Here is a 25,446-nt window from a genome sequence, read left to right on the forward strand (position 1 = left end):
CTCAGGGTGCCATCTGGGAGCAGCAAATCTCCTGTCTTCTCTGCAGAACTCCTTACATTGCAGGCTCAGGCTGCCTGCCTGAGGCTTGGGGGAAAACGCCCTCCCATGCGTCCCTCCCCCCCCCCCCCCAACTCTGCCCATGGAAGCACTTATTATTACTATGGATGGACACACACAGTACCATAAAGGGTACATGTCACTTCACTGAAAAACTGCAAAGGACTATTTTATGTTACTTTTTACAAAGGAGGGAAATCATCCAAATGTGAATTACCAAAATCCTTAAAAAAATGTATTAAAGCTAATGTTAAAAAAAGTATGTAATACATAGGGCGAGGAAAGAGAGTCTGTACATCTGGGTATAGTGCTTAGATTATCCACAAGGTAGTACTACTGAAAAGGGATCTGGCAAACTTAGATGCCAGCACTATAGAAGGATACTGACCAATATGGGAAGGGATCCAAGTCAGGGCATACACAAGAGAGAGGGCTTTGTTGTAGCAGAACATTTGGAAGAGTTTACTTTTCAAAGTCAGCTGATTTCCAGGGTGAGACGCTATTTCTCTTCCTTTCCATCTAGTCTGCTGCGCCCCCGCCACAGGCTATTTATGCTCCCACCTTTACCCTACATCCCTCCCAGCCAGTCAGTCCCCGCCGGGCCATCAGCTTCCTCTTTCTGTGTGATGTCAACTGCAGAGCATGGTTTCGGAAACCCTTTGCGAGCAAGCCCACGTCATCAAACGGCAGAGGGGGTGGACTGGAAATTGCCCAGCTCCAGGCAGGCTCACCAGCCCCCCTCCTCTCCAGCCAAAGGCCGCCTGCAGCCCGGTAACACCGGGCCACACGAGAGGAGTCCCAGCCCGTCGAGTCCAGGCTCGCTGCAGGGGAGCGGAGTCTGCGTGGAGCGTTCCCCGCCCCTGGGCTGAGCGCTGCCGGATGTGTCGGAGGCGCTGGGAGCCGAGCTGGTTCCTTGGAGTCCCCGCCGCGTTGGGTGGGAGCTGGAGGCGTGGGTGATAACGGGAACTAGCTACTGCGTGGCTGGGGGCGGCCTTTGTTCCTGCCGTGTCTGCGCAGCGCCGGCTCCTTCTTCCCCATGTGTACGTATGTGGCTTCCCAGTAACATCTGACCGGTAGCTAACGCTAGAGGAGGAGCTCGCGGCAGCCGCAGGTGAGCTAACCCCGCACGCCGCGCCGGCAAGCCTTCCACCCTCACCAGCTTTTTGGTGCCCTCGTCTAGCTGTTCTGGGGGACAGCGGGATTATGTATCAGAGCCCTGCTAGGTCCCTGTATTCGGCCCTGTCCACTCTCTGCTGTGCCCCTTGCACCACCACCACCTCCTCCTCGTCGTCGTCCCTGCTGCTGCTCCGATCTCCTGTTCCGGTGAAGAGAGCCCTTTCCCCGCCTGCCCTCCTTGGCTCTTCCTCCTCTGCCGCGCCTCGCTGTGGTTGCTGTCACCAGGGGGCCGCGGCCGGCCAGTGCTCTGCAGCGGTAGGTCCAGGTGTTGCGAGTTCCCGAGCAGGTGAGTGTTTGGAATGTTCGGGGTCTGAAGCTTCCATGGATGGAATGTGGGCATTAGAACGTTCTAATCCCGGCCAACGTAGGCTGGTTTTAAAGGAATGCGGTGTGGATTTAAACAAAAACCTAATCTTTCTCTGAAAGATTTAAAAAAAAAAGTGTGTTTTTTAAATAAAAAAGAAAAGGAATACTTGTGGCACCTTAGAGACTAACCAATTTATGTGAGCATAAGCTTTCGTGAGCTACAGCTCACTTCATCGGATGCATACTGTGGAAAATACATAAGATGTTTATATACATACAAACAATGAAAAAATGGGTGTTTGCCACTACAAAAGGTTTTCTCTCCCCCTACCCCACTCTCCTGCTGGTAATAGCTTATCTAAAGTGATCACTCTCCTTACAATGTGTATGATAATCAGGGTGGGCCATTTCCAGCACAAATCCAGGGTTTAACAAGAACGTCTGAGGAGGGGGTGGGGGGTGTTTGTAGGAAAAAACAAGGGGAAATAGGTTACCTTGCATAATGACTTAGCCACTCCCAGTCTCTATTCAAGCCTAAGTTAATTGTATCCAATTTGCAAATGAGTTCCAATTCTACAGCCTCTTGCTGGAGTCTGGTTTTGATGTTTTTTTGTTGTAATATCGCAACTTTCATGTCTGTAATCGCGTGACCAGAGAGATTGAAGTGTTCTCCCACTGGTTTATGAATGTTATAATTCTTGACATCTGATTTGTGTCCATTTATTCTTTTACGTAGAGACTGTCCAGTTTGACCAATGTACATGGCAGAGGGGCATTGCTGGCACATGATGGCATATATCACATTGGTAGATGTGCGGGTGAACGAGCCTCTGATAGTGTGGCTGATGTTATTAGGCCCTGTGATGGTGTCCCCTGAATAGATATGTGGGCACAGTTGGCAACGGGCTTTGTTGCAAGGATAGGTTCTTGGGTTAGTGGTTCTGTTGTGTGGTATGTGGTTGCTGGTGAGTATTTGCTTCAGGTTGGGGGGCTGTCTGTAGGCAAGGACTGGCCTGACTCCCAAGATTTGTGAGTATGTCGGGTTATCCTTCAGGATAGGTTGTAGATCCTTGATAATGCGTTAGAGGGGTTTGAGTTGGGGGCTGAAGGTGACGGCTAGTGGCGTTCTGTTATTTTCTTTGTTAGGCCTGTCCTGTAGTAGGTGACTTCTGGGAACTCTTCTGGCTCTATCAATCTGTTTCTTCACTTCCGCAGGTGGGTATTGTAGTTGTAAGAATGCTTGATAGAGATATTGTAGGTGTTTGTCTCTGTCTGAGGGGTTGGAGCAAATGCGGTTGTATCTCAGAGCTTGGCTGTAGACAATGGATCGTGTGGTGTGGTCAGGGTGAAAGCTGGAGGCATGTAGGTAGGAATAGCGGACAGTAGACAGCCCCCCAACCTGAAGTGAACCTCAGACGTTCTTGTTAAACCCTGGATTTGTGCTGGAAATGGCCTACCTTGATTATCATACACATTGTAAGGAGAGTGATCACTTTAGATAAGCTATTACCAGCAGGAGAGTGGGGTAGGGGGAGAGAAAACCTTTTGTAGTGGTAAACACCCATTTTTTCATTGTTTGTATGTATATAAATATCTTATGTATTTTCCACAGTATGCATCCGATGAAGTGAGCTGTAGCTCACGAAAGCTTATGCTCAAATAAATTGGTTAGTCTCTAAGGTGCCACAAGTACTCCTCTTCTTTTTGAGAATACAGACTAACACAGCTGTTACTCTGAAACCTTTTAAATCAAATTTACTTTTCATACTGATCGTTGATTTTTTTTTATTTTCCACAATTTTTCCCGGTTGATTAAAATAATTTTTTCTTAGTTTTTTAGCTAATTTCCCTTTATGGCTGTCCATGTTCGAGCCAGGTGCTAATATGATTTTTAGTTGAAAACACTGTAGCAGAATTTATAAATCTTCCAAACTGTTATGTTTAAAAAAGGAATTTTTAAAAGATCCACAGAGACTTATGTTTCTTGGTCTCTCTAGAATCGTACTTCTTGCAACTTTAAATTTCCGGCCAGTGCTGCTCTTCAACGTCTGAGTCACACTTACAAAACTCAAGATATTTAGAGTTAAAACTTCTTGGTACATCCTCACCCACTTCATGCCTGGGTATTGTGTCACAATATGGTTAAAAACATAAATGATCTGTTCTCAAACTTGATCATTCTTGTACACAAATGGTGAAAGAGAAGATCAGACTGAATGCCCTACGTCTGAATTTGCTCACTTGAATGAGTATGCACATAAGACTTTGCATATTTTGATCTAGCTTTTTTGCAGTTAGCATCCTGTGAAAAGCAAAAACAAAACATGTTTCTACATGCAATATTAGGCTTTGTTTAGACTAATAACTGTGCTGGTGTAATTTAAAGTTACTCCAGTGGAAACTCCTAGTATAGTTGTGCTGCAGAGGTATAAAGTTTAATCAGGAAACAAATTATAGGAATGATATTCGGACTGTAAATCAGAGGTTCTCAACCTATTTACCACTGTGGGCCGCATCCATACTATATATGCACACACATACATATACACACACACTACCTCTACATCTACAAAAAACATAAAAGGTTTAGTATTTATTATATGACAACAATACAATTCAAATCAATATAGTACCTTTCATTTAAACACAGGCAAATGTCTACAAAGAGCATTTTAAACTAGCAAAATAAATCAAAACATTCACTATTCAAATTAATTTACTGTGAGGGTGGCATGGTATGGCATCATGTATTGCCACCCTCATTTCCATGCTGATGGCATGGCTGGGCTAAGCGCCCGGAGAGCGTGGCTGCGTAGCCTTCCTGCAAAGATGGGGAGCACTGCCCCCCATGCACCCAGCCCATGACTGTCCCCAGACTGCCCCCACCCCCAGCTAAGGAATACCCCCTATCACCCAACCCTCCTGGGACTGTCCCCCCAGCATCCAGCCCCCCAACACTGGGCTGGGACACATGCCTGCCTTGCAAAGACACGGTGCCCTGTCCAAGTCAGAACGGTTCCACCAGGAACTGCCCCCTCCAGCATCCAGGCCCCCAACCCAGCAACTATCCCCATGCCCCCAAAGATTTGCCCCCAGCACTTAACCCTCCCCCCCCCCCATCCATGGACTGCCCCCAGCCACCAGTCCCCAACTAGAGTCTGTCGCACATGCACCGGTTGCACCCTCTTCCCATGCCTCTGTGCCCCCATCCCCATGCTCATTGGTCTTCTATCTTGGCTTCATATAGCTCAGCCATGCAGCCCACTCTGCCCACCTGCTGCTGAGGTCCTAGTGCTGGGGAGTCTACTCCAGCCAGGGTCACTGAACCTGCAATCCTGTGGGATTAAGGGGTGCTGAGCCCCCCAGCCTCCAGCCGATGCTTCTGGGCCCAATCCTGCCAGGGGCTGATGCTGCGCCACCCCATTTTGGCACCCCACCCCTGCCGGCTCTGCGCCCACAGCAAGTGTCCCTCCCCTAGTTCCGGCCCTCAGGAGGTCATATGGGCTGCAGTTGTGTGCTGCTTGGGCTGCGGGTTGAGAATCATTGCTGTAAATACTTAAATTCATCAGTTTTTATAGTATGCTTGTTAGGGGGCTTATTCCTTCACCCACTTACTTCCCTGGTCCTTCTCTCATGAACAGAGAACAACAATACCCAAAGTCCAAAGGTGCAAACAATTCGATGTTTATTGGGGTGAACTTCCAGCAAGCATGATTCCAGTTTCCTTCCTTAGTGTCCCCCTTCCCAGCTCTGACATCACAGAGCCTTACACCCGTGTCCCTGTTCCCATTCCTGCCCTTAGCCAAACATGATTCCAATTTCCTTACCCCCATTCCCTGTTCCCATTTCCCCCTTTAGCAAAACGTGATCCAATTTCCTTACCCCATTTTCTGTTCCCATTTCCCCCTTTAGCAAAACATGATTCCAATTTCCCCACCCCCATTCCCTGTTCCCATTTTCCCCACACACACCTACCCACTCACTTCCTGATTGACTGCAGACTATATAGTAAAACTTGAGTTCAGCTTAGCTATACCTTAACCAATCATTTTCCTGAAATTTAACTAACCAATCCTAACATATTGTAGCATGATTATGTAACCAATTATATCCCACCACCTTAATTAGTTTACACCCAGCAAAATTAATTATACAGCAGACAGAAACAATCACAGAACCAGACAGAGATTATACAGACAAACAATAGCAAAGTGGGAACTATAATGACAAAACAAAACAGAAGTGAGGATTTCACATCCCAGCTATTGATAAGTGAGTTCTTGCCAGACAGGATGCTATGAAACTAAGTTTCCTTTTACATTTTCTAGGCACTTCCCTTTCTTTGGAGGTGATAGGCACTATCAGGACAGGACTGTATTCCTAACAGCCCAATAGTCACATTGAAATAAGGTGCTAGTTTGGAATGTGAGGATGTGACCATTCACTTCCCAGTTTATGGCTGCCTCTGTTGCTTAGCCAAAGGCCTTAATCTAAGAACAGGGCCTCAGACTGTCACAGTAATAGAAGGACCTTACACTGGCAGACAGTGATTTTGATTCTTTCTTTTATACCTCTATAACTAGCCAAGTGATAAGAATACACCTAAATTCTTCTAGTACAGGCCTTTACCGACAGGCCTGAATATCTATATCCTAACAATGCTGACTATTTTGCTTTGGGGACTGATCCAACTCCTGATTAAGTCTGTGTCTTTCCACTGACTTCACTGGCAGTTGTATCAGTCTCACTTGTGCCCCAGTCATACAACTGGTTCCACCCAGGTGGACCAGTGCACCTGAATGGAACCCCATTAGTGGAGTAAACTGAAGGATTGAGTCTTAATCTTTGCTAATGGTGGCACTTGGCATGTATTACTACTTTTGCTGAGCCCTGAAGATGTTCTATAAATCTATGGACAATAACACATTAAAAACCTAAATATCCTCATTTTTTCCCCCTGTTAAATTAATAATATTTTGAATTATCTTGGATTGGGGGTACAGGGTTGAGTTCTGCCAAAATAGACACGTCAAGTCTTGACCCTCACTAGGATATGGCCATTCAAGAGGGTCAGCACTAGAAGCTGATAGGTTGGATAAAAATCAATGTGTTTTTTTAATGAAAAAAAAATATTTTTATTTTAAATTAAATACAAGCTTATTTTTAAAAAATAAACCTATTTAAAATTAAATTTGAAATTGACAGCTTATGCTAAGGCCTCAACTACTTATCTATTAATCATTTAAATACAAAAAATATTAAGCAGTATATATTTGAGAGTATATAAGAGAGCTTTAAACTGGGAATTTGGGGGAGATGGTTGGGAGATGTCCAGGTAATCTCCACGCCGGATTTTAGCATTGAGAGGAAAGAAAACGAAGAAAGAAAGGATACAGCCATGGGTAGGAGGAAGGGCAGTGTAGATACCAGTCTAATAGGTTATACTGGCTGTAGAATGACTGTGCCTAATAGGGTACAGAATGTGAGTGAGGCCAAACAGCAAAAATTAAGATGTTTGTACACTAATGCGAGGAGCCTAGGTAACAAAATGGAGGAACTAGAGCTACTGATGCAGGAAGTGAAACCAGATATTATAGGGATAACAGAAACATGGTGGAATAGTAGTCATGACTGCACTACAGGTATTGAGGGGTATGTGCTGTTTAGGAAAGATCGAAATAAAGGTAAAGGTGGTGGAGTAGCATTGTATATCAATGATGAGGTAGAATGTAAAGAAATAAGAAGCAATGAAATGGATATGACTGAGTCCGTCTGGGCAAAAATTACATTGGGGAAGAAAACTATTAGAGCCTCCCCTGGGATAGTGCTTGGGGTGTGCTATAGACCGCCGGGATCTAATTTGGATATGGATAGAGCCCTTTTTAATGTTTTTAATAAAGTAAATACTAATGGAAACTGTGTGATCATGGGAGACTTTAACTTCCCAGATATAGACTGGAGGACGAGTGCTAGTAATAATAATAGGGCTCAGATTTTCCTAGATGCGATAGCTGATGGATTCCTTCATCAAGTAGTTGCTGAACCAACTAGAGAGGATGCCATTTCAGATTTGGTTTTGGTGAGTAGTGAGGATCTCATAGAAGAAACGGTTGTAGGGGATAGACTTGGCTCAAGTGATCATGAGCTAATTCAGTTCAAACTGAACGGTAGGATTAACAAACTTAAATCTGCAACTAGGGTTTTTGATTTCAAAAGGGCTGACTTTCAAAAATCAAGGAAATTAGTTAGGGAAGTGGATTGGACTGAAGAATTTATAGATCTAAAGGTAGAGGAGGCCTGAGATTATTTTAAATCAAAGCTGCAGAAGCTATCGGAAGCCTGCAAGAAAGGGGAAAAAATTCATAGGCAGGAGTTGTAGACCAAGCTGGATGAGCAAGCATCTCAGAGAGGTGATTAAGAAAAAGCAGAAAGCATACAGGGAGTGGAAGATGGGAGGGATCAGCAAGGAAAGCTACCTTATTGAGGTCAGAACATGTAGGGATAAAGTGAGACAGGCTAAAAGTCAAGTAGAGTTGGACCTTGCAAAGGGAATTAAAACCAATAGTAAAAGGTTCTATAGTCCTATAAATAAGAAGAAAACAAAGAAAGAAAGAAAGAAAGAAGTGGGACTGCTAAACACTGAGGATGGAGTGGAGGTCAAGGATAATCTAGGCATGGCCCAATATCTAAACAAATACTTTGCCTCAGTCTTTAATAAGGCTAAAGAGGATCTTAGGGATAATGGTAGCATGACAAATGGGAATGAGGATATGGAGGTAGATATTACCATATCTGAGGTAGAAGCGAAACTCAAACAACTTAATGGGACTAAATCGGGGGGCCCAGATAATCTTCATCCAAGAATATTAAAGGAATTGGCACATGAAATTGCAAGCCCATTAGCAAGAATTTTTAATGAATCTGTAAACTCAGGGGTTGTACCGTATGATTGGACAATTGCTAACATAGTTCCTATTTTTAAGAAAGGGGGAAAAAAGGGTAATTATAGGCCTATTAGTTTGACATCTGTAGTATGCAAGGTCTTGGAAAAAATTTTGAAGGCGAAAGTAGTTAAGGACATTGAAGTCAATGGTAAATGGGACAAAATACAACATGGTTTTACAAAAGGTAGATCGTGCCAAACCAACCTAATCTCCTTCTTTGAGAAAGTAACAGATTTTTTAGACAAAGGAAACGCAGTGGATCTAATTTACCTAGATTTTAGTAAGGCATTTGATACCGTGCTACATGGGGAATTATTAGTTAAATTGGATAAGATGGGGATCAATATGAAAATTGAAAGGTGGATAAGGAACTGGTTAAAGAGGAGACTACAATGGGTCCTACTGAAAGGTGAACTGTCAGGCTGGAGGGAGGTTACCAGTGGAGTTCCTCAAGGATCGGTTTTGGGACCAATCTTATTTAATCTTTTTATTACTGACGTTGGTACAAAAAGTGGGAGTGTGCTAATAAAGTTTGCGGATGATACAAAGCTGGGAGGTATTGCCAATTTAGAGAAGGACTGGGATATCATACAGGAGGATCTGGATGACCTTGTAAACTGGAGTAATAGTAATAGGATGAAATTTAATAGTGAGAAGTGTAAGGTCATGCATTTAGGGATTAATAACAAGAATTTTAGTTAGAAGCTCGGGACGCATCAATTAGAAGTAACAGAGGAGGAAAAGGACCTTGGAGTATTGGTTGATCATAGGATGACTATGAGCCGCCAATGTGATATGGCCGTGAAAAAAGCTAATGCGGTCTTGGGATGCATCAGGAGAGGTATTTCCAGTAGGTATAAGGAGGTTTTAGTACCGTTATACAAGGCACTGGTGAGACCTCACCTGGAATACTGTGTGCAGTTCTGGTCTCCCATGTTTAAGAAGGATGAATTCAAACTGGAACAGGTACAGAGAAGGGCTACTAGGATGATCCGAGGAATGGAAAACTTGTCTTATGAAAGGAGACTCAAGGAGCTTGGCTTGTTTAGCCTAACTAAAAGAAGGTTGAGGGGAGATACGATTTCTCTCTATAAATATATCAGAGGGATAAATACCGGAGAGGGAGAGGAATTATTTAAGCTCAGTACCAATGTGGACACAAGAACAAATGGATATAAACTGGCCACCAGGAAATTTAGTCTAGAAATTAGACGAAGGTTTCTAACCATCAGAGGAGTGAAGTTTTGGAATAGCCTTCCAAGGGAAGCAGTGGGGGCAAAAGATCTATTTGGCTTTAAGATTAAACTCAATAAGTTTATGGAGGAAATGGTATGATGGGATAACATGGTTTTGGTAATTAAATATTCATGGTAAATAGGCCCAATGGCCTGTGATGGGATGTTAGATGGGGTGGGATCTGAGTTACCCAGGAAAGAATTTTCTGTAGTATCTGGCTGGTGAATCTTGCCCATATGATCAGGGTTTAGCTGATCGCCATATTTGGGGCCGGGAAGGAATTTTCCTCCAGGGCAGATTGGAAGAGGCCCTGGAGGTTTTTTGCCTTCCTCTGTAGCATGGGGCACGGGTCACCTGCTGGAGGATTCTCTGCTCCTTGAAGTCTTTAAACTACGATTTGAGGACTTCAATAGCACAGATATAGGTGTGAGGTTTTTTGCAGGAGTGGTGGGTGAAATTCTGTGGCCTGCGTTGTGCAGGAGGTCAGACTAGATGATCATAATGGTCCCTTCTGACCTAAATATCTATGAATCTATGAATATTTGCTGCCATTAGTTTAAAGAAAGCTGAAGCACTGAACTAGTGGAAGTACTAGAACTGACTAAGCATCTGGAGCTAGAGTTCGTTGAATTAGTAACCCAGCTTTTGTCAGCAGTAGCTTCTTCTGCAGATGCAGAAAGAAGATTTTCTTGATTTCAGTTCTGTGACCAGTTGATTCAAAGGTAAGAAACCAATGTGAGCTGAAAAAACAGGAAAGCTTTAAGAATCAAATGTAAGAATAAAACTGGGTGTGAGAGGATGAGATCTACTATTTCTAAAATTTTGAAGGACATGGTGAATAGAAATAACCAGTTAAGTTCACTAACTGCAGCTCCTACTTCCTTTGTTTAGTAAATCAGTTATTTTTAAATGCAAAACATGTTTTGAGACTTTTTCTTATGTATCCAGCACATTTAAGGTAGTTTTCTTTAATAAGAAAAAATTAAAATGCTGTTTAAGCATTTAAATTGAATTTGAATTTCCATCCATGCAGAACTTGACACAAATCAGAAGTAAGAAAATAATCTAATAAATAAGAAGTGCATCATTCACTATTTTCTAACATAAAAATTGAGAATCTGAATAAATAGAGATATAATTACTTAAACGTGTTAAGATATAGTGTATGCTGGATTGTAAAAAAAGCACCAAATTTAGTTCAAAGGCTATATTTACTTGCAAATCAGCATGTTTTAATGGTTACCAACCATGGAGAATCAGCCTTTCTTTAGAAAAATAAAAGTACTAATGCAAGATATGAGTAAAATCAATTATGTAAATAAGGTTTCCTGCTTGCTGATTTAAATTGGTGATTTAAATCACTTTGACTTAAATCAATCCACCATGGAAGCTGAAGAATAAATTTGGTATTGTGCATCCAAGGGCTGTGGAACTTTAGAGTAGTTAACTGTTTCCTGCTGTAAATAAGTGGCCAATACATAGTTCCTCATACTGTGTAATTCACAGAGCAGCAGTTGGTTCAATTTAAGTCTGGGAGAGGCCAAATAACCTGGCTTCAGTGGTGCCATGCTCTTGTTGGAAGAAACAAGAGCCCATCTATAGCAACCACAGTTACCAGAGTTTTCACAGGAAAAGCTGATCTCCTTTTGAAAATTCAGATTATCAGGGGTAAGTATCCTTTTCCTTCTAGATCTGCTACAGAAATTGTGCCTCACTTCACCTGAAAGGAGCAGAATTTGCATTATGACTGTTCTGAAATACACTATATTGCATAGTTGGAGAGCACTATAATTGCTCTCTTGCTGAAGACCTGGATCCTGACTGTTTCTCTTATACTAGTGTACCTCCATTGGCTTCAGTTATCCTAATTTACATGGGTTGCTGAATGGGGGATGAGGTGCATGATGATGTCCCCTCTAGTGGCACTGAGACCACTTAGAGATTAATGAGTCTGCTACAGCCTTAGCTAAGAGCCACGTGGCTTTAGCTTATGCAGTAGAGGCTCATATACTAAGCTCCACAGGTCCCAGGTTGAGGTAAAGGTACTGAATTGAACTCTTATATACAAGATCAATTTTTCTGTGGTTGTTGGTATGAATCCTTATTAAATACACCCTTAATAAAAGGGATTAATTGTAGTGGTAGAAAAAAGTGTCTCTTACGCCACACTCCTTTTTGAGGTGAGATCTACTAAAAGGGAGCACTCTAATAAACAAAAGAGAAAACTTTGACAAGAGCTAGAAGAAAAAGGAAGCACGTCCCAAGCTTCAAAGGCTTCCCAGTTGATATCCCACACGAGCCCCACTTGTAATGCTGACAGACCCTGGTCGTTGGTGGGCAGGATTGAAGCTGGGACCTTTGAAGCTAAATGCATAAGCTTTTACTGCATAAGCCACATGGCTTTTAGCTAAAGCTGTCAGATTCATTAATCACTAAGTGGTCTCTGTGGGGACAGAACACCACACCCAGGAGGTGTGTGGGTTACATGGACACTATATCTTTCAAGGTGTTGTCTTCAATGTATGGCTTAGGTGACTTCAGCTGCGATCTCCTCACATACCCTTGCACAGAAAGCAGCGACGTGATTGATGTTCTGAATAGTTTTGCCCAGGTTTGTCATTTCTGAGGCAAACCGGCACAGACTTGGTGTAGGTGGAAAGGATTTCTGAAACTGCAGCCAGTTACTTGTGGGACAGGAGACATTAGAGAGAGCTGTGAGTCTAAAGTGGAAACAAAGGTTTCTTGTGTGAATTAGTATTCTCAGTTTAAAGAAACATTTGTTTTAGTTAAACATGTTTCACTCCAAATAGAAACATCTGTTTCTTATCTCCAAATTATCCATAATAACTTGTGTAATTGGTCTTGCATAACTAGCTGCCTGTGCCAGTTTGCACCCCAAGAGGTGGTCTAGTAATTAAACTCAGCCTCTTACGGTACGGGAATGACTTTTGTATTAACAAGTGGAATAGAAGGAAGAAACTATTCAAATCCCTGGTCGTTTACCATAAGTGCTGTTGAATACCCTGTTTTTTCTCTGGGCGCTCTACTATGTTCTGTCAGTCTTACTGCCCAGAGAGAACTAGATCAGTGGGTTGAGACACAGACTATATTTTCAAGTCCAGCACTTAGGGTTAAAGTTTTCAAAAGGGCTTGAGTGACTTAAGAGCCTATTGGCTTAGCTGTGCCAATTTAACCACTTAGATTCTCCTCAAACCTTTTTCTTGTACATGACACATTGTCCATCATGTTCAATTTAGGGGTAAAATTTTCCAGGGTGCTTGAGGGACATTTTACTTGTGGTCTGATAATGTGGACAGTGTGTTATGTACAAGACAAAGATCTGAGGAAAATCTAAGTTATGATCTGTGCATCGTATCACCGTGGAGAGCACATCAGGGTAGATGTCAGGATAGTGATAGATATGTAAAATTATGGCTCTGGCTCTCAAATTTCTTGAGACCAAGGATTATTTACCATTTTTTTCCAAAATTCACAGGACAGTCCCATTAAATGCTTTAACAATTAATCAGAATGTCTCTCTTTTCTTTTCGGCTCTGCTGTATGATCTCTGTCTGGGCTTCCCCCAAGGAACTCTTCAAACTATCAGGCAGTTCAAAGGCAAAAACATTACATTGCAATTTAAAAGACTTTCTTGAAAGACATGATCAAAGTACAGCAAGAACTATGTTGAGACCTAAAATGCTGAATAAACATCAACCAAAATATTTTGATATTGCCTCTAGAAAAAATTACTTGGAACTTAAAGATGTTGCGGTATCATTCTGCATACGATGTGTTTGTGGGGTTAGATTTGTTCACTGGTAAGATTTTAATTTATTATCCTAGACAAAATCTGTATACATTCTAGATCTCTTACTAGACACATGAACAGTATCTAATCTCAGCTACTTTTTAGGTTTGAACACAAAAATAATCTCTTTTGCCCTCTTAAATCTATTCACCTCTTTTGAATAAGTTTTCTCAAACTCCAAAAAATACTCACTTTGGGTCAAGACAAAACCTGAAAAACTTTCAGCCTAAGGTGACTTCTAAAAAGTTATGAATATATGTTCTGAGGTTATAATGAAAGTGCATTCACTGTAATCTCTATTGAAGTCACTTTTATGCCACTTTTCAGAGTAGCAGCCATGTTAGTCTGTATCTGCAAAAAGAAAAGGAGGACTTGTGGCACCTTAGAGACTCACAAATGTATTTGAGCATAAGCTTTCGTGAGCTACAGCTCACTTCATCAGATGCAACTCACGAAAGCTTATCCTCAAATAAATGTTAGTCTCTAAGGTGCCACAAGTCCTCCTTTTCTTTTTATGCCACTGTTATAATAAAGAATACTTTCTAACATGATGAATGTTCAAGTTGCTCATCTTTTGGTACTAAAGCTGTCCACAAAGCCCGTATATTGACTAACAAGCATAATTTCATTCAAGAATCTTTTTCTTGACTCAGTGTATTGGTCACTGTAATAGCTTATTTAGCTTAGCTCTTTACTATAAAAATTCACTGTAACCACTTAACCAAAAATATTTTCCACGCTAGCCTTGATTGTTTGAAGCAATTCTGCCAGTGGCCACTAGATGTCCCTACTTGACTAGTTTGTTCAATAAAGAATGGTCATGTGATGTTAGAGCTTATATTTATGTACCTTTCACTATTTAACTTTGTTTACTGTATTGGCACTGGTGCATCCTAGCGGCTTAGCAGGTGCGTACGCAAGATAACTATTCTCTTTGTTTACTGTTTTGGAATTCTGTTGGAGTATTGCAAAACCTGTGCTCAACTTAAATGCTGAGCTCTTGGCAGTGCTTAATTTGTAATGAAAGAGGGGCCGGGCCTCAAGCAATTTTCTTACTTTCATAACTGACACGCGAAGCCCATCGGGTCGGGGCTACAAACTGCCAGCCTAGAGGTGCTGGGTCTGAGTCCTAGCAAGCCCCATCACCAATTAAGCACTGTTCTTGGGTAATACTGGAAGTATTTAGAACCTTCCACATATGTACAGGCTAGGAAATGTTTTATATAGTTAATCAGGTATCTGACAGCTGTAAGACAGCATCTCCATGTATTTCTGTGAGAAAGGACAGCATGTATAGATAACCAGTTATTTTTGAATATATTTAAACTTGATGTTAATTTTAACAGCTGTATGGGGCTTTAAGTCCTACCAGAAGCTTTAAGTACCCAACCTGCTATATTCCTTCTAAACTACTAGTAAATATCAGAATTTAAAAAATATGTTGTGTAATCTTATTTATCTCAATGGTAAACAAAAAATGAGAGAGCCAGTTCTGCAAAGAATCTGTTGGGGGAGAGGCATCCGCTTCTTCCAGTGTAGAAGGTCAGACCACTTTCTTTTTTTATAATTGAAGTATAGATCTGCTGCTTGATCAGGAGAAGCAATGGCTGAAATCCTTTATAGAAAAGTATTTCACTATCCAGATAGTAATAATATAAGTAGAGGAAAGGCACAGTTGGGAAAGAATAGATTTAAAAAACAACAACAAAAAAACCCCAAACACCTAGACAACAGGAATGTATTTAAATAGGCAAGACATGATTTAAAATTTGCACTGGAATGCTAAAGCAGAAAGTTATTTATTTAAATAGTCAGCTTTTTGGATCAGGGACTGTATTGTACTATATTTATACAGTGCTTAGTACAGTGGGACCTACTGTAGTACAGAATAATAGTAGCACCAGAATCATTGGTGGTCATTCTAGAGAAAGTACAGAGGAAAGGTACGGTCAAAAAAAAGTGGAAAATGGTAAACATCATATCTACTCTTACAGAACAAAAAGGGGAAGTTGTATTGAGGAATGATCCAGGCAGTGGCGCAAGTAGGACGGTACGGTACAGTATGCCATACCATTAAGATATTTATTGCCGGTACGCCGGAAAGACACAGGAGCAGAACATGGGGCCTCTGGGCAGCCCCACACCAGCAGCTCCTTCGGCACAGCTGTACTGCCCCAGCCCCCAGCCCTGTCTTCTGTTGGGCTGTACAGACCTCAGACAGGAGATGCAGCTGCATGGAAGGACAGGGGGTGGTACAGCCGCACCAGAGGAGCTGCTAGTGTGGGGCCACCCGGTGGCCCCACGTTCTGCTCCTTTCGCTGCTGCGGTTCTGGAGAGCGCTGCAGTTCCGAAGTCTGTATCCGGTGCAGTGGGAGGACAGAGGTTCCCCCCAGCCCAGGTAACGTGGGATGGGGAGAACACAGGGGCCCTGGGCAGGGAGGAGTCACGTGGGGGGTTATGAGCCCCCCCTTTAGCTGGTGCCCCCCATTTATGTCCCTCCCATGAGTTGCCTATGCACCACTGGATCCAGGAAACTGCAGACCAGTAAGCTTAATACAGTTTCTGCTCTGCTAAGGTACTGGGTGGGAGGGGGTGGAAGGGGTAGGAGATTGCACCATGTTTCTCTCTGTTTCCATATCAAATACGATCAGTTTATAAGCTAAAAGGTGGGGAAGTGGGAGTTTTTAGTTGTCAGCCCTGCAGACTAATCCTGGGCTTTCAGAACCAAGATGATTTCTTTCCTTCTTGCACATCATCGAGGAGTAAAAGGCTCTGCAGATACAATTATGCTGTTAGTGACCTCTTGCAATTCCATAGCAAGCCCATTAAAGCCATGGGTATAACTATCTGAAATGACCAAAACCATTCTGTTGGTGTGAAAGAGAACAGAACCTTCTTAGCTGTTTTGACTCTGCAAGGCTAATATGAGTAGAAAGTTAACACTTTTTTTGTCATGAAAGACAGCAGGTGTGATTATACAAAAAGCAGATCTCATGGGTAAGAAGGTGCACTTTTATGTACTCTTCAGAGTAGAAGCACAATTTTAGTACTTTTTCTAGCAAGTAATGAAGCGGTCCCTTTGTAAGATCTGACATGAAAAAAGGTAGTCAGAGAGGTGAATGGCAACTAGGGCTCTAGTCAAGCAAGTCATCATGACACTCTGGTTTTATAACAAGCTGAACAGAAAGTGGGTGAACATCTCTAGCCATTTCGTTTGGTTCCACATGGCCTTGGGAGTCAACCTAAAGATATTGGATTAGATTAAACTAAAATACTCATTAGGATTTAAAGGAACATGGTCATCTTGGGAAACTAGTCTTTTTAAAAAAAGTAATGTTTAAGATTACCGTAGACCTTAGTTCCTCTTGTGCCGCTGTCACACTGGGCAGTCCAGCTCCTCCGTTGATTATGGTCACTCGCTACTAGCGGTACTTCTTCCTAGGTGATGCCAGCACATTCAGTGTCCTCTGTGATGGTCTTCTGCCCATTCTTCCTGGGCCTTCCTCGCTTTCTTTCCTCCCTGGGTAAGTTCAGATGGGGGATAATATGTGACTTTTCCCCGCAAGTTGATCAGTTTGCCTAGACACCAGATGCTGTCAGATGTCCAGTGTAATTGTTCCCTCGTTGTGTTCCTGGGCACTCTTTTAAACATACTTATTGTGGTTTTACAATGGCAGTGGGACTCCGGCATGCGGGTGGCTTCTGACACGACTTCGCACACCTTTGTTTGGGTCCTGTCACTACGGGGAGGTGCTGGGAGTACTGCCTCCCCAGTCAGAGCACCTAGCACGGTGTTCAGAATGCCTGCTGTCCTGACCTCTTGGCAGCAGGCTCCAGTCTCTGCTTTCTGTCCCTGCACTGGGCAGAGCTGGGCCCAGAAAGCTACCTCCAAAGGAGCACCAAAGATGGGGAGGGTCTTCCATGGGCCATGTGGAAGAAGAATGGGCGGAGGGAGTGCTGTGGCTAGCCGTGGGACATGTGGGCAGAAGAGGACTGCAGGGCAAAAGGGGAGCACAGATTTTGCAGGGTACAGGTGAAAAGGCTGCCTGCAGGGATGGCGTTACTAGGGATTGTGGAGTACGGTAGGGTGGGAATCATTGGCGCTAGAGGGCTGTTGGGGGGCCTATGGTGGGGTAGTGAGAAATACTATGGGAGCAGAAGTAAAATGTTCGCAATCAGAAGCGGTGTGGGGGTAATTGGGCAGACAGACTTTGAGGGGAAAAGGACCAAAGGTGGGGAGGGGTGGGAGAGGGAGAGAGAGTCAATGAGAGCACCTAGCTGCCCAGCATTTCAGAGCAAGTTAGGGTCTAACCTCCTATTCTGATCGCTGAAGGCTTTAGCCTGGGTAAATAAGGAACCCTACTCCTAGGTCTCGAGGCAGAAAGCCCACAGATTGAGTGGATCCATAACAGGCATAGGGCAGCGTGCATAATAGCACTGTACCTTTGACCAAGAGGGTGCTTATGTATGAAATAAGCTCTGACTGAAACTTATCTGCTGGGCTTATTCCCTAGAACTCAGTTAATGGATTTCCACCATGACCTCAGACTGTAATGGGGAAAAAATTCTAACTCTACACCCCTGAACAACACTCTTCCCTTTTCTCCCTCAGCCAAAATGAAACAATGTAGCTGTCTAACCTGCAACTACCCCTTTGTTAATAAGCAAAACAGGGGGCCAACATCTGACAGGATTCCCACCTCCTGCTGCTTAGGTTCTGTCACTGCAGAGAAGCGGCACTGGCTGGGGAGTCAGGAGATCGGAGTTCTGTTCCTAACTCTGCCACTGACCTGCTGTGCAACCTTGGATGAGTCTCTTCCCCACCAACCGTCGGTCTGTCTTGTTTGTTCAGACAGCAAGCCCTTTAGGTCAGGGATGGGCTGCTTCTACAGTGCCCCGCACAACAGGCCTCAGTCTTGGCTGGGGTCTTCGGGGCTATTGTGATATAAAATAACCTCACCTGATAAAGTTCTGAAGCCAGAAATGTAAATTCTGTTGCTGATACGGTGCTTGGAAGGGGCAGGGGAAGATGAACTGTTTAATGAGCAGAAAGTACAGGGCCTATAAAGCAAGGTCCATCTCTCTGATCTATGTCTGAGGCTAGAATGGGTGAATTGGCATTCTTTTGTGTGGTTTTGGAGGAGGGAATATCCATCTGCATATTCACCCTCTTCAAGGTGGGTTTAGCTCTAGTAGGAAATTCTTGAAAATAACTTACAGTACATGACGTGGTAGTATACTAATAGTAGAGTCCTTTTAAAATAACCAATGTAGAGTTGGTTGAAAAAGACTGGAATACAGATTTCCTGTGGCCTCCAAATAGCATCAGTTCTGGTGCTCCAAAAATGAAGTACCTTTCAAACGTGCACATTGTGCATGTAAATCCTGAGTACCCGGTTTGACCCCTGAAACTTTCCTCTTCGTTGCTGTAGAGCAAGATGCTGCTACTGGCTGCATCGTTAAAATAAAAGGACACCATATAAATAGCTAGGTGAATAGTATTTGACTTATCTGACTTTAAAATCTACTAAGAATTTTTTCTTTAATAGAAGATATGTAAGTGGTGAGGGGCTTGTCAGATGCATTCTTAATTCTGGAGAAGCTGAACTTTTCAGCAGTATATCTCAAAAGAATATGTATGAGACAGGAGTCCTAAAACAACAGCTGTCCTGAAGCTGTGCAATTCAGATCTCAGAGCATATGAGGAACTATGAATTTATCTGCTTCTCCAGTGCAGCTTAACTTCCACAGCCATAATTGCAGAGAGAGGTTATGTAACATATGCTCATGGACTCCCCTCCTCAGAGGGAAGAGCAGAGACTACTTATTTAAAGGCTTCCCCTGGTTTTGTTGTCGAAGTTTCCAGGAAGGGAGCAACAGTTCCTTAAATGGAATAAGTAGGGTAGGTGGAAAGCAAAACTCAGTAGCTCTGTACAACGTAGGAGAAACATGATGGAAAATATTTATAAGAATTTTCATAGGGAACCCTGAAACATAGTAGGCTTGGTGTTTCTTTAGCCCATATCTAGGATGAAGGTTGGATATGCAGCTCATACTCAGGCTTTTCAAGCTTCTGAAGTTTTCAGTCCCTTCCCTGCAACCACTTTATTTTTGCTCAAGTTTAAAATGTACCTTCTCCCCTGAGGTTTGTGTTGCAAAGTGAACAATGCTGTCTGTACAGTGCATTGGTGTGGTGACAGGGAGCTGGCTGGAACATTCAGAGTGATGCTCTAAATCTGGTAGAGCAGTGACTTGAGTCTGGGGTTCCCACGTACCAGGCCAATACTCCAGCCACCAGGCTATAGAGTGGGAGAGTGTGTCATCAGAAGTGACTGGTACCCCCAAAACACCTACCTAAATCAAAGGCGCTGGTTTTGCTCCAAAACCAACCATTTTGGCACAATTCAGTTTTTGCAAAAAACAGTTCAAAAGGCTTTGGGTTTTTTTCTATTGCGGAATGAAAATACACTTCTAAACCTCAACTTGCAGTGTCTTCTTCCAGCCAGCTCTAATGATGACACAAGTTAGTTGGGAAATTTATGAATGTCTTCCACCTCCCGAGGGAATCCCAGAATTTAAATAACTTCTGATGTAGCAGTTGCCATGTTAGCATAACTTTTCTCCTGAACATTACTAGGGCAAATGTTACATTTTTTCACACCCTGGGCAATCCCACTGATGTATGAGGTACAAGACAAGGCAGAACTTTGCTTTCACAAAGTTAGCAGCACCTTTCATAGCTACTGGTCCTTGCTGCATCTTCTGACGAAAGCATTTCACTTCTAAGAAATTTCCTATACTTCATTCTGTTGCCTCTATTTTCTTGAATTGTCTGAGGTGGAAGGCTACAGTATGGAGAATACTCTTAGCAGTTTGCACAGCTATGATAGGGTTGTGTGTTCACACACCCAACTTTTCTGTGGCTGGTTTAGGATGGAGATCAACACAGTGAGTCAACCCTATTTGTCAGATTTTTACACTGTGCCCACGCAATGTGAATAAAATCCTCTGGACAAAGCTACGTAAGGAAATGGATGGAAAAATTGAAGATCATTTAATTTGGTCCTGTTTGGTTCAAAAGCTAAAAAGAATTGTCATGACAAAACATTTTTGGAGAATCATACTAATAGGGGGAGGGAGGATCTTGAAGCCAGTTTCTGCTGGTCTCTTGGTTTCTGTCCAAGAATAAATAGTCCCAGGAACCAGCAGACCTATTCGTTACATACCTCGCAACCTGGCAAGACCCAGATATGGGCCAGTATGTGACAAAGATCTACAATGAGGGACAAAAAATATGATTTATGCAGGAAACTTAAAGTGCTATGGGATTCCTTGTTTATGAATGCATTTATTTGTAACTTAAATCTAACTATTAGCCGTAGTATTCATTGTGGAGTTTTTAAAAATTAAAGAGCCTAGTCAGTTCCCCTTAAGATGCTATGAAGATGTAAGAAAACATAACTTTGAGACAACCCTAGCTGTCTTTTTTGATTATGTGCTTTTTGTGCAGCCCTTTGAAACATTCCCATACAGTGAGGGGCAAATGTCAGAAGTTTCTGGACTTTTTGCAGCACTACCATCGATTCACTAGCCTACTCTGACTTGGGAGATGAAAGATCGACCCTGTATTTGAAAATAGGGAGGGGGAGTTAATCATACCTGATGCTGAACTGTCACTTCCTTCTTTCCAGCGTGTTCCATGGGAAACAGTACGAGCAGGCTATATAGCGCGCTTGCTAAGACGTTGAATAGCAGTGCTGCCTCCCAGCATCGGGAATACTTGGAACAGTCAGACTCTGAGCAGGTGGATCCCATAGATCCTAAAGATCTGCTTCAGGAATGCCAGGCAGTTCTTCAAAAACGCCCTCCCCGACTCCAGAGAGACTTTGTGGACCTGAGGGCAGATTCTGCCAGCACCCATCGTCCCATTAGGGTCATGCAGTGGAACATTCTTGCGCAAGGTATGAACCTCATATAAATCTCCAACTTGAGGCAGTCCCCTTGGAGCTAGATGCTGTTAAAAATGAATTGTATGTATTTTTTTTAATGTAGATATAGTGTGTTTGCACAGAGTACAAATATATGGAATTGGGAGGGTTAGGGTAGAGGCAAGTGTAATTCGGAAGAAATAGCAAAAATAGAAAACTTCTGGGTCTGAATTCATGTGACCTTCCCTGCACAACAGTCACACAAACATTTCCTTTTCTTGTACTTATAAAACTGAAGCTACTTCTCCTGTCTCCCCATCTTTATGTGAATACAAGGCATCTCCTATTACACTGAGACGCACCCCATTATTGGATCCTTAGTGACCTCCAAAAAGTAGACTTGCCCTCTATAATTCTTCTTCTGAAGTTGACTTAACACATTCAGATCATCCTGTGGCAATGTATTCACAAAAAAAACTAGTTAAACTTGGTTCGGAGTTCCAGGAATTTTTTCATTTGTCTTGGTTATTGCTACTTGGAAAAGCACATTTGAAGTGGAATAATTGACAGGAATAATTGTGTTTATAGTGGTATTTTCCACATCGTGCACTCAGTGCCGAGGGTTAAACTGGGCACAGGGGCCTCATCTCCCCTTCTCTCTGCACAGGTTTTTTTTTAAACTTTTGAAAAGACTATATTGAGATTAAGAATATTGTCAAATAGCTCTCCTATCTGGAGTCCTTTCTGCCTTGTAACACCTTCCAGATGATAGAGTAAATGCAATAGCATGGAAGAAACTTAACAAGAAACACTACAAGGTGACGTAGCAGCCACATGTACTAATCTAGTTTAAAGCAACTTGTAATTTTTTGGGGTGCCCTGTGTGACACACTTCTTTACAAGGGCCTCAGTGTGTAGAGGTTGTTTATATTTTTCTTACCAGGCACTTCTGAAAATCACACCCCTTTAAGGCATCTCAGATTGGGCATCCAAAATCAGTAGTCACTCCTGAAAATTGTGGCCACAAGTACTTGTAACTGGGTATTTTGGAGCCGCAGCTCCAATCCAGTCTGGTATCCATGGCCTTGGTGTATGCTACAACTTTTGCACACATGTATCCTACAAAGCAAGGTAATAAATTCTCCTGGAAAAATGAAAACAATAGGTCCTATAAATCACACTTAATTTTAACTTAACCCTTAAATCCATTTGGGGTTAGGTCCAGATTTTGAGTAGAAATCTGCATACTACTTACCCGTAGCTGGCAGTATGTTTACAAGGGAGTCCCTTATTTTCACAGGCCCATGCAAGTCTAAGTTAGGGAGAGGCTGGTTTGCTCTGGCAGTTAATAGGTACTGATGGATTTTTCATTCCAGCTCTTGGAGAAGGCAAGGACAACTTCATTCAGTGCCCCATGGAAGCTCTCAAGTGGGAAGAAAGGAAGTGCCTCATTCTGGAGGAAATCCTTGCATACCAACCAGACATTTTGTGCTTGCAAGAAGTGGACCATTATTTTGATACCTTTCAGCCACTCCTTAGTCGGCTAGGCTACCAGTGTACTTTCTTCCCTAAGCCATGGTCCCCCTGTTTAGATGTGGAACATAACAACGGACCAGATGGCTGTGCCTTGTTTTTTCTCAAGGACCGCTTTACATTGACCAACAGTGTTAATATCCGTCTGACGGCAATGAAGCTAAAAACCAACCAAGTGGCCATAGCCCAGACGCTGAGATGCAGTGAAACTGGGAAGCTGTTCTGCATTGCAGTCACTCATCTGAAAGCCCGTACCGGTTGGGAGAGATTTCGATCAGCACAAGGCTGCGATCTTCTACAGAACCTAAAAAATATTACCCAAGGAGCAGAGATCCCTCTAATAATTTGTGGAGACTTCAATGCAGAGCCCACCGAAGAAGTTTACAAGGAATTCTCTAATTCCAGTCTCAACCTGAATAGTGCTTACAAGCTGCTGAGTGTAGATGGGCAATCAGAGCCTCCTTACACTACATGGAAGATCCGGCCTTCTGGAGAGTGCAGGCACACACTGGATTATATCTGGTATTCCCAGCATGCCTTAAATGTAAACTCTGCTCTTGGCCTGCTGACTGAAGAACAAATTGGACCCAACAGGCTGCCATCCTTCAATTACCCTTCAGACCACCTGTCTTTGGTGTGTGACTTCAGCTTTAATCAAGACCCTGACAGGCTTTTATAACTTGTTTAAACTCCATATGGTATTGCAGTGTCTTAACTTGCCATTTTTAAGGAAACTTTTGATGAGGTTGGATTTACTTAAGGATGGGGGTATATGGATGACTTAATATATTTTCAGGCATGTACTTGGAAGTAACTTTGATATTCAAACCTTATAATTTGAAGCCTCCAAAGGAGGGGAAAGGAGTTGACTGCCAGTTTTTGAGTTGCGATGGTTTTGTTCAATGTGTGCTCTGCCACGTCTTACTTTGAAAGTTGGAGGGGAAACTCCGTTCTTTCTCCTTTCATTAACTCCTTTGTCTAAGGACTGGATCAATCCTGAAATGAATGTTCAGGCCTTAAGTTCTCAAGCTAAGAATTCAGTGAATATGTAAACAAACAAAATTAGCATGCTGTCAGGGCAAGTTTTAATGTTTCCCCTTGGTGCGCACACCAGGGTAAGAAGCTTGACTATATAAGTGTTTTTATTTATTTTTATATTGATGTGTAAGCAATGCAATTGACCAAGTTGTGTGAAGTCTAAATGTAGGAAACTGAATACATTTCAGACACCACAAGCAGATCTAGGAAGGCCCTAGTAATTCTGAAATGATTTTGAGATGGGAGAATTAACCTGTGTTTTAAGAACTGATAGGAGCTTCCATAGAGCATGTAATGTGATGCAAAGCCTACTCCCAGTAGAAGTGCCTAAGAGAGGAGACTTGACCATAGTGTATGATGTAGTAGCCCCTTCAGTTCTGCAGAAAATGTGCCTGCATCAATGCATATATGGCCTATAGAGACACAAAGCTAGAACTACTATCTTCCCTGCACTTCCTTTCAAAGGACACACTTAATCCAGGAATATTTTGCCTGTCAGTTTAGTGCCACACATTGCGGAACGGTTTAAATTTAGAGTCTTATTTAGTCTTGTCCTAGTTCTACTAACTGTTTGGATAAAGGTCTGATCTTCATGTTAAGCCCCACTCCCCCTGCCTTTTGTTGTGTATGTAGCATTGTATTTTGAAGACTTAACACTGACATTTTTAGAAAATGATAAACTTAATGTATTGAAAGGGACTGATGGCTCTGCCTCTGCCATTATAAAACACAGGACAAAAAGGGTTGGCAGCAGTCCTGAGTTGCTCTTTTCTGTGGGTAACTGGAACTCTAGCAATGCATTTGAACTATGGGAGGGAGAAAAATATTAGTATAAGCAGCTCTTGCCAGCCTTGGGGAGTGCTTTTCTTCACCAAGAAGGCCCTGTAGCTATGGGTTGTGAATACAGGAGTGATGGTTTTTGTTAAAGTAGGGGTGGGAAGGGGGGGAATGGTGGCTGGAGTGGGGAAGCCATGGGGCTGACTTTCGGGGGGGGTTGGGGGGAAAAGGAACCACACATAGTGCAATTCCAAACTAAAGCAGTATTTCAGTTCAAGTAACGTTACTGGCCCATTATGAATTGTAAGTGTTCCAGATACATTAATAAATGGTCTTTTAAAAATAATCATCAACGCAATGTCTTCTTGCTAAAGTGTCCAAGTATCACAACTTTCTATTAGACATATTTTTCAGAAATTGTCTGTGGTGGTGACATTTCCAGTCCTCAGGTTAGTGTTACCACCACCACAAAACTATAGACTTAATTTGGTGAGGCAGGGACAAAAAGGCATCCAGAACCCACAGAGAAAACTCATGAGAAATTGGCATTTGTTTTTGCTGGTGAACTGCCTTCTCTGGTAGTACAGCCAAATGCATCTAAAGCTTACAGTAGGCTATGGCTATATCCTTCTTTTAGCAA

General features: G+C 42.7%; 1 protein-coding gene across 1 annotated transcript; it reads left to right on the forward strand.

Moving 5' to 3' along the window:
* Nucleotides 1-700: 700 nt before the first annotated feature.
* NOCT (nocturnin) lies at nucleotides 701-24,956 on the forward strand. Its single transcript, XM_074950866.1, has 3 exons — nucleotides 701-1,519; nucleotides 21,222-21,491; nucleotides 22,835-24,956. Exons 1-3 carry the CDS (start codon nucleotides 1,261-1,263, stop codon nucleotides 23,668-23,670), a joined length of 1,365 nt encoding a protein of 454 aa, XP_074806967.1. The 5' UTR covers nucleotides 701-1,260; the 3' UTR covers nucleotides 23,671-24,956.
* The last annotated feature ends 490 nt before the right edge of the window (nucleotides 24,957-25,446 follow it).

Source organism: Natator depressus, chromosome 4, assembly GCF_965152275.1.
Source record: "Natator depressus isolate rNatDep1 chromosome 4, rNatDep2.hap1, whole genome shotgun sequence".
Classification (NCBI taxonomy): Eukaryota; Metazoa; Chordata; order Testudines; family Cheloniidae; genus Natator; species Natator depressus.

Excerpts from the sequence above, each read along its gene's own strand:
- NOCT (XM_074950866.1), top strand. The coding sequence starts at position 1,261 with ATGTATCAGAGCCCTGCTAGGTCCCTGTATTCGGCCCTGTCCACTCTC. Across the intron at positions 1,520-21,221 it reads TGTTGCGAGTTCCCGAGCAG|CGTGTTCCATGGGAAACAGT; the intron begins GTGAGTGTTTGG and ends CCTTCTTTCCAG. Across the intron at positions 21,492-22,834 it reads GTGGAACATTCTTGCGCAAG|CTCTTGGAGAAGGCAAGGAC; the intron begins GTATGAACCTCA and ends TTTTCATTCCAG.